Source organism: Rhopalosiphum maidis, chromosome 2 (genome assembly GCF_003676215.2).
Source record: "Rhopalosiphum maidis isolate BTI-1 chromosome 2, ASM367621v3, whole genome shotgun sequence".
Lineage (NCBI taxonomy): Eukaryota > Metazoa > Arthropoda > Insecta > Hemiptera > Aphididae > Rhopalosiphum > Rhopalosiphum maidis.
The window spans coordinates 4,034,062-4,049,993 of NC_040878.1; the positions used below are offsets into that span (position 1 = coordinate 4,034,062).

The 15,932-nt window shown below is 29.0% G+C and overlaps 2 protein-coding genes across 2 annotated transcripts; both read left to right on the top strand.

The window, feature by feature from the left end:
* Positions 1-616: 616 nt before the first annotated feature.
* Positions 617-4,084, top strand: LOC113555180. The gene is made up of 8 exons (XM_026959544.1): positions 617-810; positions 1,175-1,303; positions 1,659-1,836; positions 2,838-2,939; positions 3,006-3,168; positions 3,417-3,548; positions 3,610-3,914; positions 3,977-4,084. The coding sequence occupies exons 1-8, from the start codon at positions 617-619 to the stop codon at positions 4,082-4,084; spliced, it is 1,311 nt and encodes a 436-aa protein (XP_026815345.1).
* Positions 4,085-9,517: 5,433 nt separating this feature from the next.
* LOC113555181 (trimethylguanosine synthase-like) lies at positions 9,518-15,537 on the top strand. Its single transcript, XM_026959545.1, has 10 exons — positions 9,518-9,711; positions 10,076-10,204; positions 10,560-10,593; positions 10,689-10,736; positions 11,739-11,840; positions 11,908-12,070; positions 12,320-12,451; positions 12,510-12,814; positions 12,877-12,979; positions 15,377-15,537. Exons 1-10 carry the CDS (start codon positions 9,518-9,520, stop codon positions 15,535-15,537), a joined length of 1,371 nt encoding a protein of 456 aa, XP_026815346.1.
* Positions 15,538-15,932: the final 395 nt, after the last annotated feature.

Here is a 15,932-nt window from a genome sequence, read left to right on the forward strand (position 1 = left end):
ATACAGGTAGTGTCCCAAATTCGGCGCAACTAAGGAATGCCGCGCGTTAGCCAGTATAGGGCACTATTAAGTATAGACTGTATAGTAGAACACTAGATTATAAGTAAAATAATTATATTATTACAGGATTAAAATAAATAATAGATGACACTTGACTATATTGAATACAAGATTCCTCGTAAGTTATCCTTACAGAAATTGAAACATTTTTTTTTTAATGAAAAACAACAGAACAGTAAATTTATTCATGAACCTCTTACGATAATAATTAACAACAAACACATATCAATATTATAATATACTGGCTTAACACTATAAACAGTATAAATAGTTAAAATTATATTTGGCTGAATGAACGGTTGTCAAGTTCTAATTATTATAATATCGCCCATGACGACAACAACAAACAACATTATTAACGCAATTTATATTTTTGTTTCTCATTGTCATTTCATATTTATTTTCAATTCATATTTATTTTCATTTCATGTTTATTTTCATATCATCTTTATTTTCATTTCGCTAGTACTGAGATCGCAAACGAGTCTGTGCAAAAAAGAACACATCTTTGTCTTCTATACACACAGATTATTTGTAAAGCGGATCCATACTAACGATGAATCGGAATTATCCGAAAGCGATGAACGACACTCCGAAATGGACGTCCATCAAAAACACTAATTTATTGAAAAAACCAAATTATACTACTCGGTCTGGAAAAATGGTAGAAGTGATATACGGCCGTAACCAATGCAGATTTTATGATAAAAAAATTACTTTAGCGTGCACCTACTTTGTGGCCAATAAAAAGTAAATATTATTAACAAGAATTAAAAAACAATTTTTTGTATTTTATCCAACACGAATGTCGTTTGTTTCCGCTGACAATGAACTTTCAATTTTCCACCAATACCTTTTTCTGTCAAATTAGAAAATTTTTTCCAGCTCAGATACAAATTCTGAAAATAAAATAAATGTTTATATTGGATATTTTTGTTTTCCTGTTGGTTTAAATATTAAATTCTTACTAATTATTATTTTAGCTAGATAGAAATTATTTTAATAGGGATTTATTTAAAGTTAATAGGTTTGGACCTAGGAAGAGAGTCCCTCAATTACCCTATTTCCATAGAAATATAAAATTGATTTTTAAATTTTACATACGTTTTTATAGGCATAATAGACGTCCAATTAGAAATAAATCATTAGTTGAAAACAATACCTCTAGTGATAACTTCTATTCGAATAAACACAAATTATGTACCACAGCTATTCGCGATGATGAACAAATTAATCATATTACGTAAGTAATATTAATTTATTTTGTTCAAATATAGGTAAACTAAACTATTTCATTAAACTAATTATATAATAGTAAATATTATACTAATTATTTACAGTTTCACCTAAAATATTTATGTTGAAAATTGTCACATTAGTATACATATATATAATATGAATATTGTTTACTATATAATTTTTATAAATAAGTATTCTACATGCTACAAATCAAAATTGAATATATTTCTTGAACACCTATACTATATAATTACTTATATTGCACTATTACAGAATAAAAATAAAAATTACAATTTGAAATTATGAGCAATCAAATTTTTAAATAAACCTATATATATTAATTATTTTTTTCGTTACAGGGGATTGGACGATAACTTAAAAAATATTAATTCGGTTCTTGAGGATCTAGGTTTTTTGTCTACTTTTGATGATGCGTATACTCGTACAGCTTATCCATTAAAAATAAAATGTTTTAATGTTAATAAACAGTTTAATACTGGATATGGTTCAAACTCTTATACTTCGACAACACTAGAAGTAAATATACATATTTGCTCGTTAAATAAAATATTTAAGCGACTAATTGTAGATTAAATCACAAGTCTCGAGTTAATTGTGAATAAAATACTTATAGAAAAATTATGAGTGGCGAGTGTTAGGCACATAACTATAATCATTTAGTCTTTTTACATAGTTATATTGTTAGTCTTAAGATTAGGTGTTACATTTCAATAATTTTTTACATTTTAGCAATTTGTATTCGAATGGAAAATTAATAGTTTAGAACAAATTTAATATTTAAAGTTATGCAGTTATTGTTTATGTTATACTACATTTATAAGTGCAGTATAAAGCTTGCTCAGGGAGGCCGATTACAAGGGATATTATAATATATATATTTATTTATAATATTATTCGCTGTATTAAATTAAAAATAATTATAATAGTTTATGAGACTGATTTAATGTTTGAGATTTATTTTTATCTTAAATCACAATACAATAATGTATCTTACCCATATTATTATTTCTATATAATTTATTTTTAAATTTAAACCGTTTTTTAACAATAATTGAGAAATTCTCAGAAAAATACAATAAATATAATGTATATAAAATAAGTTTTCAATTTAATAATAGTTTTAAACATTTCTTTTTCTCGGTTGCACTCTCGGGTAAAATTTAATAATTCAATTAATCGACAACTATTTTGTGGATAAATTTAAGAATAATTTCAACTTTTTAAATAATATTGTGATATCCGAAACTTAATGCATATCATACAATGATTTTTTTAAGATTTATAATACTTAGAACTTTTTAAGTTAAGTAACAAAATTAATAAATCGAATATTATACTTTGTTGTTTATATTTTGAATACAATTCTTTAAAGACTTAAAAAATATAACATAATAACATATTATTAAGATTAGTTATGGAAAAAAAATGTTTGTAAATAAATAGTTGATTATTATTTTTTTTTTTTTTTTGATTTTGATTTTTAATAATAATTTTTAACGTTATTTGTTATATTTTAGAACTTAACTGGTAATCCTGATGCATATAATCAAAAAGAAAGATATCAAAATTCAATACTTTATCAAAAATTCCCGGAAAAGCATTATTACAACAAAAATTATGTATAGAATATATTTTAAATTTAAAAATAATAATTTTATAATTTTTTTTTTATATTTTTCTCTTAGATTCATTATCAAAAGTCAATTACTCAAAACAACACTAACTTACAACAATCAATTTATACGAAAAAACCGAATTACTATCAACAAAAACCAATCCCTCAAAAATATTGGGAAATGAGATACATGCTGTTTTCAAACTTCGATCAAGGCATTATACTGGATGAAGGTAATTAAATTATATTATATGTAACACGTTGACTGCACATAATATGATATTTTCATGTATTTTTTTTTTTTTTTAATAATATATTTGTATTGAAATCTATAGAAACAAGTGGGTAAGACATATGTATTTATACTTTTTTGAAATATTCCTTGACTTTATTCGTCGTTAATATTTTAGCAATCACAAGCCACTAATCAGTGAACAGGAAATGTGTTAAATTTATTTTTAAATCATATTTTATTTTATAGAGAGCTTTTATTCGGTTTGCCCCGAGATCTTAAGCTACCACATTGCAAAGCGTTGTACAAATAACATAGTGGTAGATCCCTTTTGTGGAGCAGGTGGTAATGTCATTCAATTAGCCAAAACATGTAAAAAAGGTATTATTATTATTATTGTGTAACATAATGTTCAATAAATGTTTTAATAACTTGTGTTTAGTTATAGCGATTGACATCGACCCGGAGAAGATCAAGTTGGCACGGCATAATGCTAAGATATGCGGTGTTGAGGACAAAATCCAGTTTATGGTCGGCGACTTTTTTTCGATTTATCGGACGATAAAAGCAGATGTATTGTTTATGTCTCCACCGTGGGGAGGTCCGGGATATGCAATCAATAAAATTTATAGTTTAAAGTCGATGTGTCAAAGTCATTTTGGAGGAGGTTTCGATATTTTTAAACTTGCCAAAACTATTGCACCAAATATCGCATTCCACGTGCCGAAAAACACCGATTTATCAGAAGTAAAATTCGCATGATCACGGTCTTAGGTACATAAATTAAACTTTATGTTATAATATTTCAGTGTTTACGTTTGGCACAAGATTTCGGAAAAGTTGAAATTCAACAAAATATTATTAATGGTAAATTGAACTCAATCACGGCGTTTTACGGAAACTTTAATTGGAGTTGAAAACATTGTCTATTTTTTTTTTTAACTATTATGCTTGTTCGTTAAAATTACAATTTCTTCGTTTTTTCTTCGTTATTATTTGAACGTGTATATTATATTGGAACAATTGTTTATTTATTATTTTGCTTGTTAAAAATTCAGTTTTCATTTATTCTACGTTATTTTTTTAACGTGCATGTATTATAACAATTTCTTATATATTTTATTTATTATTATGCTTGTTAAAAATCCAGTTTTACATTTTTTTTCTTCGTTATTATTTTAACGTGCATGTATTATAACAATTTCTTATATATTTTATTTTTTATTATGCTTGTTAAAAATCCAGTTTTACATTTTTTTCTTCGTTATTATTTTAACGTGCATGTATTATAACAATTTCTTATATATTTTATTTATTATTATGCTTGTTTGTTAAAAATTCAATTTTTTTCGTATTTTCTTTGTTATTATTTTAATGTGTTTATATTGTAACAATTGTTTATATATTTTATTTATTATTATTTTTGTTAAAAATGCAGTTTTTCGTATTTTCTTCATTATTATTTTAATGTGTTTATATTGTAACAATTGTTTATATATTTTAATAATTATTATGTTTGTTAAAAATACAGTTATTTTTTATTTTCCTCATTATTTTAACGTCTATTTATTGTAACAAATTAATAGTTTAATTGGTGTATATATATGTAATTATCATACTTATATCTTCAACCACGGGTTGTGTTGGATACCATAAAAGCGTTTCTCGACGACGTTTGTGTCGCACAATATTGTATTCATGTACATCCAGTACATAGGTGTGTATATATGTAATAATAGGATAATTTTTTTGTAGGTGTATTGATGAGTTATTAGTTATAACAATTTAATTCGAGTAGTGACCCAAATAATTATGTGCACACACCACTTGGTGTTCGTGTAACAGTGCATTTCAATTTAAACACACAAATCACACATAGCTGGTACACGCAGAATACCAAAATGTCGAAGTTACCGTCCCGTCCACAGACTCCACAGTATGTACGATAATAATTTGTGAACGCTACACAAAATTATTACATTTTTCACTTGACATAGATGTATTTACCCAAGACCTATATAGTATAAGTATATTACCTACGGATTATAACATGTGTCACACTGTATAAATTTATATCTCGATAAAAATTGATTCTTAAGTTCAGAAATTTTTATACAAAATTTTTCAGATTAGAATATAACTGAACATAATTGTGAAAATATGGTATTACTACAGGCACGGATGCTGTATACAGGAAGGTTTTAGGATTCAAACATCTTGTGAAATGCTTTCAAAATATATATATATTTTTCGACATACCTATGTAAAAGTAAAATACAATTTTTAATTTGATTTATTAATCATATTATGTAATATCTGACTAATAAAATTAATTTTCAACATAACAAGTTTACAATCTATATACAGTTATACATATATGTACCTAGTTTATATATCTATCCTTGTTGTATCCGTTGGTGCAGTATTTACAATTCACTGCATGCGTTTTATGTTTACGATGTATCAACTATTTTTGAAATATTATTTATGACGTATTTATAGTATTTTTATCGCATACAGTTCCATACACCGACCATGAACATGTTCATGTAACTCTATATGTACTAACGAATCTTCTGTTAAGTATAAATAAATATTAAATATTAACGATTTTATTAGTCATTATTTCGTTAATTAGGTAAAAAAATTTAAGTATTATATCCTCGACAATATAAAAAAAAAAAAAAATAATTTTTTATATCAACTGAGAAATTTTATTAACAAATTTAATAAATGAAAAAAATGTGGCTTACTGACTAACGCAGATAAACACATTTTAAATTTCAAAATAATTATACAGATAAAAAAAAACCGGTTGGCTCAAAGTGGCACAAAATTTAGTATAAAAAATAAAAAAAAATATAAGCATCAGAAAAAAATTGCTATTATGTAGCTTTAAGAAAATAAAACAATTAATAAGGTGTAGAAAAATAGAAAGTGTAGTTGAAAAAAGTTGCCAAAAGTGGCTTATTACAAAAAATGAAAAAAAAAATATAAATACACGAATCAAAAACACAACAATAAAACAATAAAAAAAACACATCGGACGACAAAACGACACAAAAAAATCGATGATATGTGGTGGGGGGGGGGGGTACGAGATGGCGAATTCGGTGCAAAATATCGCGAAATCAAGGCCACTGGTCACCTCTGCACATTCTCGCGACCGGTCCTGCGGGCAAACGACGAGTATCGCGGGACCGTTTGTTCGGGCGCGCGATGCGTCGACCATTGCGGAGGACGAGGCTCGGCTGCTCAGGCCGCGCGGAAGCGACGGTTAACGGCGATTGTGGTGCTAGTGGCGCGATGTCGTGCGCTACGACGTACAGTGGAGACGAATGACGATTCTGGCGACGGCCGGCGGTGACCGGAACACGGGAAGAGCTTATATAAGTCGGCGCTACGGAACCGGCGGCGGGACCCGGCCGACGGGATCGCTCCGCAGGACGAAAAAGAGAGACGGCGGACTGCGCCACGACGCGCGCCGCAGTCCCAATACTCTCCTTAGATTTCCTCCCACAGGATCTCGTCGGCCGCGTCCGGTGATCGCCACCGTCGGAGTCACACGCGCCGCCGAACCCTGAAACCACGAGTTTCCGCGAGTCCGGCGTCGCTGACGTCCGAGTTCCTAACTCCTCTACATATAAACTCACCCCGCCAATCCTGAGTCGCCGCCGCCGCCGCCGTAACGAGTCGTCATCATCACCGCCGCCGTCGTCGTCGGTACCGTCGGGGCGGAATCGTTGCCCACGTCGGTACCATCACTAGCCACCGCGTCACCGTCTTCCGTCGTTCCGCGCGTCCCGGACGTCCGGGTGCCCGCACAACCACTAGAGGGTCAACCGCATCACGGCGACCGCGAGCGCACGACCGCCGCGAACCCTTCGCGCCCGCAGGTGACCGCGGAGAATGTGCTCGGGCGACATACCGCCAGCACCGTCCGTGCACTTTCTCGTACCCCCCCCACACCACAATTCGTCGTCGTCGTCATCATCTTGCGACCGATGTTTCCGGCCTAGGGGGCCATTTTTCCGGGACGCTATCTACGCCGAATGCAGCACGCTCCCAACACAAAGCGCTTGACGCTTCGCCAAGCCGTGGCAAAACGGCGCGAACGGTGCGGAGCGCTTTGCGCGGGCGTCTCATCCAGGCGAAGGCAACCCACGATCTCGCCGAGACTATTTCCGACTTCCGGTCCTTTGGCCGGCTCCGAGATCACGCACCGGTCCTCCGCGACTTTCCCGTCGTCTGATTGCCCGTTTCCGTCGACTGCGGCAGGCGTTCCTAGTGTGCAGGAGGTATCGATGACGTCCTGCTGCAGCGCGTCATCGGGCAGTGTGTCCACGCCAGCCGGCGGTCCACATACCGACGACAACAAATGTTCGACGATATCGCGAATCATTAATTCGGCGGACTCGTCGGAAGATTCATCAGCGGGCTTTTCGGCGGAATCGTCGGCGGAATCGTCGGCAGATTTGTCGGCAGATTCATCAGCGGACTCGTTTGTGGACTTATCAACTTCAATCATGATGTTTTCGATTTCTGAGATACGGTCTTGGATGATTTGAAGCTCACGGAACGCGCAGTCCAAGAACGCATTTATATAGGTGAATTGAGAAGCCATTTTTTAATGAATAAATGTGCAGTTGTGTATACACGTCTTGCGATAATGATTGACAAATAAACTTGTTTAGAATATCGTCGGTAGCCGCCGTGGCAAAATCACCCTGACGACGAGCACAGCGTTGTTTATTACAAGCCAGCAAATACCTGTATGTTCATCAATTCTAATTGCAGTCGACATTAGAAATTTGCGGACCCGTTTGTTTTTCCGAACACTATTATTTTTATTCATATATTATATTATCTAGTAATATATCATACAGATTTCAAAATAGTCAAGAAAATACAATATAAAACTATTTAACTGTTTAGACATTTTTCAAAATGTTTAACTTAAATACAAAAAAGTTAAATGTCTTTAAATAGCGCATACATTTCCAAATTTCAAATATAAGTTTTAAATTGAGTTATGAAGATGATACTACCAAAAATTCTTCTTTTTTTCCGCGGTGCCATTTTTCGAACCCAATTTAGCCACGATGCCCTGCTGTGGTTAACACGAAAGACAGAACAAAAAAAAAATTCTCATTGATAAACAATTTTACGTAGACCACGGTGCCCTTAGAAAGTGCTCGCGGAACCTCTAGGGAACCGCTGGTATATAATAATTGGATGTACTACATGTCGTATGTTGTATGTCAATATTGTCAATTGCACCAAAAAGTATCAAGATGAATTCCCAAAAATACATATTTTGTGTACAATATTAATTTCTATTACCATTGATTTTAGAACTTAAAGAATTACAGATAAGTTGTGTTGATCATTTGGTAAATTAGTAATTTACAAATATATTTGGTAACCGTGAATCTGTTTTTACGTGTTGGGTTACCTAGTTTCATCTAGTTTTTATAGTTATTAAAAATTGATACTCAAGATATTTTTCAATGACATTTAGTACAACACCAATTGCAATGGCCATACAACTCGATAATTTTTGTACCGTATAGACTCCGATATCAAACTAACAACGAATTGTAAATTATAATAACTATATTAACCATACTATTTATATAAATTAAAATTATTAAAATTAAATCGACAGACGGTTTTATAATAATATGGTTAAACTGTTATTTGTTTATGGCGTAATTGATGTACATATAATATTATACAGGTAGTGTCCCAAATTCTGCGCAACTAAGGAATGCCGCGCGTTAGCCAGTATAGGGCACTATTAAGTATAGACTGTATAGTAGAACACTAGATTATAAGTAAAATAATTATATTATTACAGGATTAAAATAAATAATAGATGACACTTGACTATATTGACTACAAGATTCCTCGTAAGTTATCCTTACAGAAATTGAAACATTTTTTTTTTAATGAAAAACAACAGAACAGTAAATTTATTCATGAACCTCTTACGATAATAATTAATAACAAACACATATCAATATTATAATACACTGGCTTAACACTATAAACAGTATAAATAGTTAAAATTATATTTGGCTGAATGAACGGTTGTCAAGTTCTAATTATTATAATATCGCCCATGACGACAAAAACAAACAACATTAATAACGCAATTTATATTTTTGTTTCTCATTGTCATTTCATATTTATTTTCAATTCATATTTATTTTCATTTCATGTTTATTTTCATTTCATATTTATTTTCATTTCGCTAGTACTGAGATCGCAAACGAGTCTGTGCAAAAAAGAACACATCTTTGTCTTCTATACACACAGATTATTTGTAAAGCGGATCCATACTAACGATGAATCGGAATTATCCGAAAGCGATGAACGACACTCCGAAATGGACGTCCATCAAAAACACTAATTTATTGAAAAAACCAAATTATACTACTCGGTCTGGAAAAATGGTAGAAGTGATATACGGCCGTAACCAATGCAGATTTTATGATAAAAAAATTACTTTAGCGTGCACCTACTTTGTGGCCAATAAAAAGTAAATATTATTAACAAGAATTAAAAAACAATTTTTTGTATTTTATCCAACACGAATGTCGTTTGTTTCCGCTGACAATGAACTTTCAATTTTCCACCAATACCTTTTTCTGTCAAATTAGAAAATTTTTTCCAGCTCAGATACAAATTCTGAAAATAAAATAAATGTTTATATTGGATATTTTTGTTTTCCTGTTGGTTTAAATATTAAATTCTTACTAATTATTATTTTAGCTAGATAGAAATTATTTTAATAGGGATTTATTTAAAGTTAATAGGTTTGGACCTAGGAAGAGAGTCCCTCAATTACCCTATTTCCCTAGAAATATAAAATTGATTTTTAAATTTTACATACGTTTTTATAGGCATAATAGACGTCCAATTAGAAATAAATCATTAGTTGAAAACAATACCTCTAGTGATAACTTCTATTCGAATAAACACAAATTATGTACCACAGCTATTCGCGATGATGAACAAATTAATCATATTACGTAAGTAATATTAATTTATTTTGTTCAAATATAGGTAAACTAAACTATTTCATTAAACTAATTATATAATAGTAAATATTATACTAATTATTTACTGTTTCACCTAAAATATTTATGTTGAAAATTGTCACATTAGTATACATATATATAATATGAATATTGTTTACTATATAATTTTTATAAATAAGTATTCTACATGCTACAAATCAAAATTGAATATATTTCTTGAACACCTATACTATATAATTACTTATATTGCACTATTACAGAATAAAAATAAAAATTACAATTTGAAATTATGAGCAATCAAATTTTTAAATAAACCTATATATATTAATTATTTTTTTCGTTACAGGGGATTGGACGATAACTTAAAAAATATTAATTCGGTTCTTGAGGATCTAGGTTTTTTGTCTACTTTTGATGATGCGTATACTCGTACAGTTTATCCATTAAAATAAAATGTTTTAATGTTAATAAACAGTTTAATACTGGATATGGTTCAAACTCTTATACTTCGACAACACTAGAAGTAAATATACATATTTGCTCGTTAAATAAAATATTTAAGCGACTAATTGTAGATTAAATCACAAGTCTCGGGTTAATTGTGAATAAAATACTTATAGAAAAATTATGAGTGGCGAGTGTTAGGCACATAACTATAATCATTTAGTCTTTTTACATAGTTATATTGTTAGTCTTAAGATTAGGTGTTACATTTCAATAATTTTTTACATTTTAGCAATTTGTATTCGAATGGAAAATTAATAGTTTAGAACAAATTTAATATTTAAAGTTATGCAGTTATTGTTTATGTTATACTACATTTATAAGTGCAGTATAAAGCTTGCTCAGGGAGGCCGATTACAAGGGATATTATAATATATATATTTATTTATAATATTATTCGCTGTATTAAATTAAAAATAATTATAATAGTTTATGAGACTGATTTAATGTTTGAGATTTATTTTTATCTTAAATCACAATATAATAATGTATCTTACCCATATTATTATTTCTATATAATTTATTTTTAAATTTAAACCGTTTTTTAACAATAATTGAGAAATTCTCAGAAAAATACAATAAATATAATGTATATAAAATAAGTTTTCAATTTAATAATAGTTTTAAACATTTCTTTTTCTCGGTTGCACTCTCGGGTAAAATTTAATAATTCAATTAATCGACAACTATTTTGTGGATAAATTTAAGAATAATTTCAACTTTTTAAATAAAATTATGATATCCGAAACTTAATGCATATCATACAATGATTTTTTTAAGATTTATAATACTTAGAACTTTTTAAGTTAAGTAACAAAATTAATAAATCGAATATTATACTTTGTTGTTTATATTTTGAATACAATTCTTTAAAGACTTAAAAAATATAACATAATAACATATTATTAAGATTAGTTATGGAAAAAAAATGTTTGTAAATAAATAGTTGATTATTATTTTTTTTTTTTTTTTTGATTTTGATTTTTAATAATAATTTTTAACGTTATTTGTTATATTTTAGAATTTAACTGGTAATCCTGATGCATATAATCAAAAAGAAAGATATCAAAATTCAATACTTTATCAAAAATTCCCGGAAAAGCATTATTACAACAAAAATTATGTATAAAATATATTTTAAATTTAAAAATAATAATTTTATAATTTTTTTTTTTATATTTTTCTCTTAGATTCATTATCAAAAGTCAATTACTCAAAATAACACTAACTTACAACAATCAATTTATACGAAAAAACCGAATTACTATCAACAAAAACCAATCCCTCAAAAATATTGGGAAATGAGATACATGCTGTTTTCAAACTTCGATCAAGGCATTATACTGGATGAAGGTAATTAAATTATATTATATGTAACACGTTGACTGCACATAATATGATATTTTCATGTAATTTTTTTTTTTTTTTAATAATATATTTGTATTGAAATCTATAGAAACAAGTGGGTAAGACATATGTATTTATACTTTTTTGAAATATTCCTTGACTTTATTCGTCGTTAATATTTTAGCAATCACAAGCCACTAATCAGTGAACAGGAAATGTGTTAAATTTATTTTTAAATCATATTTTATTTTATAGAGAGCTTTTATTCGGTTTGCCCCGAGATCTTAAGCTACCACATTGCAAAGCGTTGTACAAATAACATAGTGGTAGATCCCTTTTGTGGAGCAGGTGGTAATGTCATTCAATTAGCCAAAACATGTAAAAAAGGTATTATTATTATTAAGTAACATAATGTTCAGTAAATGTTTTAATAACTTGTGTTTAGTTATAGCGATTGACATCGACCCGGAGAAGATCAAGTTGGCACGGCATAATGCTAAGATATGCGGTGTTGAGGACAAAATCCAGTTTATGGTCGGCGACTTTTTTTCGATTTATCGGACGATAAAAGCAGATGTATTGTTTATGTCTCCACCGTGGGGAGGTCCGGGATATGCAATCAATAAAATTTATAGTTTAAAGTCGATGTGTCAAAGTCATTTTGGAGGAGGTTTCGATATTTTTAAACTTGCCAAAACTGTTGCACCAAATATCTCATTCCACGTGCCGAAAAACACCGATTTATCAGAAGTAAAATTCGCATGATCACGGTCTTAGGTACATAAATTAAACTTTATGTTATAATATTTCAGTGTTTACGTTTGGCACAAGATTTCGGAAAAGTTGAAATTCAACAAAATATTATTAATGGTAAATTGAACTCAATCACGGCGTTTTACGGAAACTTTAATTGGAGTTGAAAACATTGTCTATTTTTTTTTTTTAACTATTATGCTTGTTCGTTAAAATTACAATTTCTTCGTTTTTTCTTCGTTATTATTTGAACGTGTATATTATATTGGAACAATTGTTTATTTATTATTTTGCTTGTTAAAAATTCAGTTTTCATTTATTCTACGTTATTTTTTTAACGTGCATGTATTATAACAATTTCTTATATATTTTATTTATTATTATGCTTGTTAAAAATCCAGTTTTACATTTTTTTCTTCGTTATTATTTTAACGTGCATGTATTATAACAATTTCTTATATATTTTATTTATTATTATGCTTGTTAAAAATCCAGTTTTACATTTTTTTCTTCGTTATTATTTTAACGTGCATGTATTATAACAATTTCTTATATATTTTATTTATTATTATGCTTGTTAAAAATCCAGTTTTACATTTTTTTCTTCGTTTTTATTTTAACGTGCATGTATTATAACAATTTCTTATATATTTTATTTATTATTATGCTTGTTTGTTAAAAATTCAATTTTTTTCGTATTTTCTGTGTTATTATTTTAATGTGTTTATATTGTTGTATCAATAATTGTTTATATATTTTATTAATTATTATGTTTGTAAAAAATGCAATTTTTTCGTATTTTCATCATTATTATTTTAATGTGTATATATTGTAACAATTTCTTATATATTTTATTTATTATTATGCTTGTTAAAAATCCAGTTTTTCATTTTTTCTTCGTTATTATTTTAACGTGCATATATTATAACAATTTCTTATATATTTTATTAACTATTATGTTTGTTTGTTAAAAATGCAATTTTTTTCGTATTTTCTTCGTTATTATTTTAATGTGTTTATATTGTAACAATTGTTTATATATTTTATTTATTATTATGTTTGTTAAGAATGCAGTTTTTCGTATTTTCTTCATTATTATTTTATTATGTGCTTTTTTTATTGTAATAATAATTGTTTAGATATTTTAATAATTATTATGTTTGTTAAAAATACAGTTATTTTATATTTTCCTCATTATTTTAACGTGTATTTATTGTAACAAATTAATAGTATGGTAATTTTATATTTATTTATTTAATATATAAATATTAAATGTATAAACAGCTAATATATTTGAAAACCGCTGCTCTATCTCTATGCATAAAATTTACATTAGACTTGATAATTGTATTTAAATATAATTTATAATTACTAATAAATTAGTTTGGTATTACATGTTTTCATTTGCATTTCAACTTTGTTATTCAAAGAATAAAAAGATGAATTAAAGTATAAGTACTCTTTATAGAATTAAGTATCAGATTTATCATTCAGTTCCCGACAACTACAAAAGACTAGACTGCTAGAGAGTTATAAGTATTTAAGCAATGAACTGCGGTGTAGGTACAACTGTGTGCACAGGCCGTAGAGACAGGGTACAAGAACTACACGATGTAAGATGTTACTGTTATTCTGTTAGCAAATATCAAATACTATAGATATTATAGATAGTATTTGCTGTTAGTGAACAATTTTGTTAGTGATAAAGGATTGACTATATAATAATAAGATTGTTTGTATAATAATTAAAAATTTTTAATAAAAAAAACACATATGCACATGTATGAATGCGTAATTTTACGAGCTATAAAATTTATAAAGGGTCATGGTATAAAATAATGCATATATTTTACAAGAACATTAATAATCCCTATACTACGCAGGTTAAAGTAGCAACCCTAGCATACGCAGTGCCACCTGTGGCTGTTTAATCGTGTGAACGTTTTTTCATACCAGCGGCCGTACGAGTTTGGTATAGGAGATTCTAGTCTTCATTAAAAATTACAATTTATTGTAACCATTTTCATAGGTATTAAATATAAATTGAAGTAATGGTAAATGTATTACTTCCTTGATTTGCTACCTCTCTTTAGTCTCCATGTCATGATATGTTTATTTTTGTAAAAACACATTGTAGTTATTCTATGAATGGCATAATATTGAAAATACTAGGTATTACATTTTATAGGTATATATTTAAAATATTATTACTCAATAGAAATATCTATTAAATTTATGTGTATAATAACAGTGTTTACATCATATTATTCAAGTGTACTCTTTTGAAGTTATTCATTTAAGTACCTACAGCCTGGGAATAAAAAGCGACTACGGCGGGACGGGGTTAGTTTCTGTAGATATGACCCGTCTGTTGTAGGATTATTACGTTAAAAAAAACGCATCAGTTACTATTCCTCTTTGGGTAATGAGGAAAATCAGTGCCATCGGTGGTCAGGGAATTGTTTATTAATGCGTCACTGGCCGTCCAATAAGTGAATTATTGTTCAACTTAATTTGATATTTGTCTTCCCTTTAATAAAAATGATTAATATTTTGAAGACCTATCTGACCGGCCACTTGACCACAATATACTTGGATCTGCTACACCGCCATCGGCCTTGGTTAGGTCAGCCGATCCAGTGACTCCAGATCGAGGTAATGTTTTTGAAGAAATGATCGAAACACTCAAAACTATTGACAAACAAAAATGTTCAAACTAAACAATTAAACTTATTCTTCCAAATGGCGAGTCTGAAAAACGTTTAGACGTGGGTGGTGTTTTTCTAGATACAATATCAGAATTTTAGACCACTATGTATGAAACATGCACAGTTGGTACAAACATCAAAATTCCATGCATAAGACATGACTTGAAAGAGGAAGATGTAGTTAATGACTAAAATATTGTATGTTGGTTGGGTTAATGTTAAATATTTACCTATTAAACTAGCTATACCTGTAATTGAACAAATTCATGTATTAATATGTCGTGTAACTTCGACATTAATTCCTACATTTTTGCTAACACTTGGTGAAAATGATAAGCAAATATTGAACTGTGCGCTGCAAGATATTTCATCTTTTGAATATGATGACCTGTTGGAGGCATTTAGCA

What these genes read in the sequence shown, in the direction of transcription:
- LOC113555181 (XM_026959545.1), top strand. Translation starts at nt 9,518, where the DNA reads ATGAATCGGAATTATCCGAAAGCGATGAACGACACTCCGAAATGGACG. An exon ending in GAACAAATTAATCATATTAC is followed by an intron (nt 10,205 to 10,559) that starts GTAAGTAATATT and finishes TTTTCGTTACAG; the next exon opens with GGGATTGGACGATAACTTAA. An exon ending in AGCCAAAACATGTAAAAAAG is followed by an intron (nt 12,452 to 12,509) that starts GTATTATTATTA and finishes ACTTGTGTTTAG; the next exon opens with TTATAGCGATTGACATCGAC.
- LOC113555180 (XM_026959544.1), top strand. Translation starts at nt 617, where the DNA reads ATGAATCGGAATTATCCGAAAGCGATGAACGACACTCCGAAATGGACG. An exon ending in ATACTTCGACAACACTAGAA is followed by an intron (nt 1,837 to 2,837) that starts GTAAATATACAT and finishes GTTATATTTTAG; the next exon opens with AACTTAACTGGTAATCCTGA. An exon ending in AGGCATTATACTGGATGAAG is followed by an intron (nt 3,169 to 3,416) that starts GTAATTAAATTA and finishes TTTATTTTATAG; the next exon opens with AGAGCTTTTATTCGGTTTGC.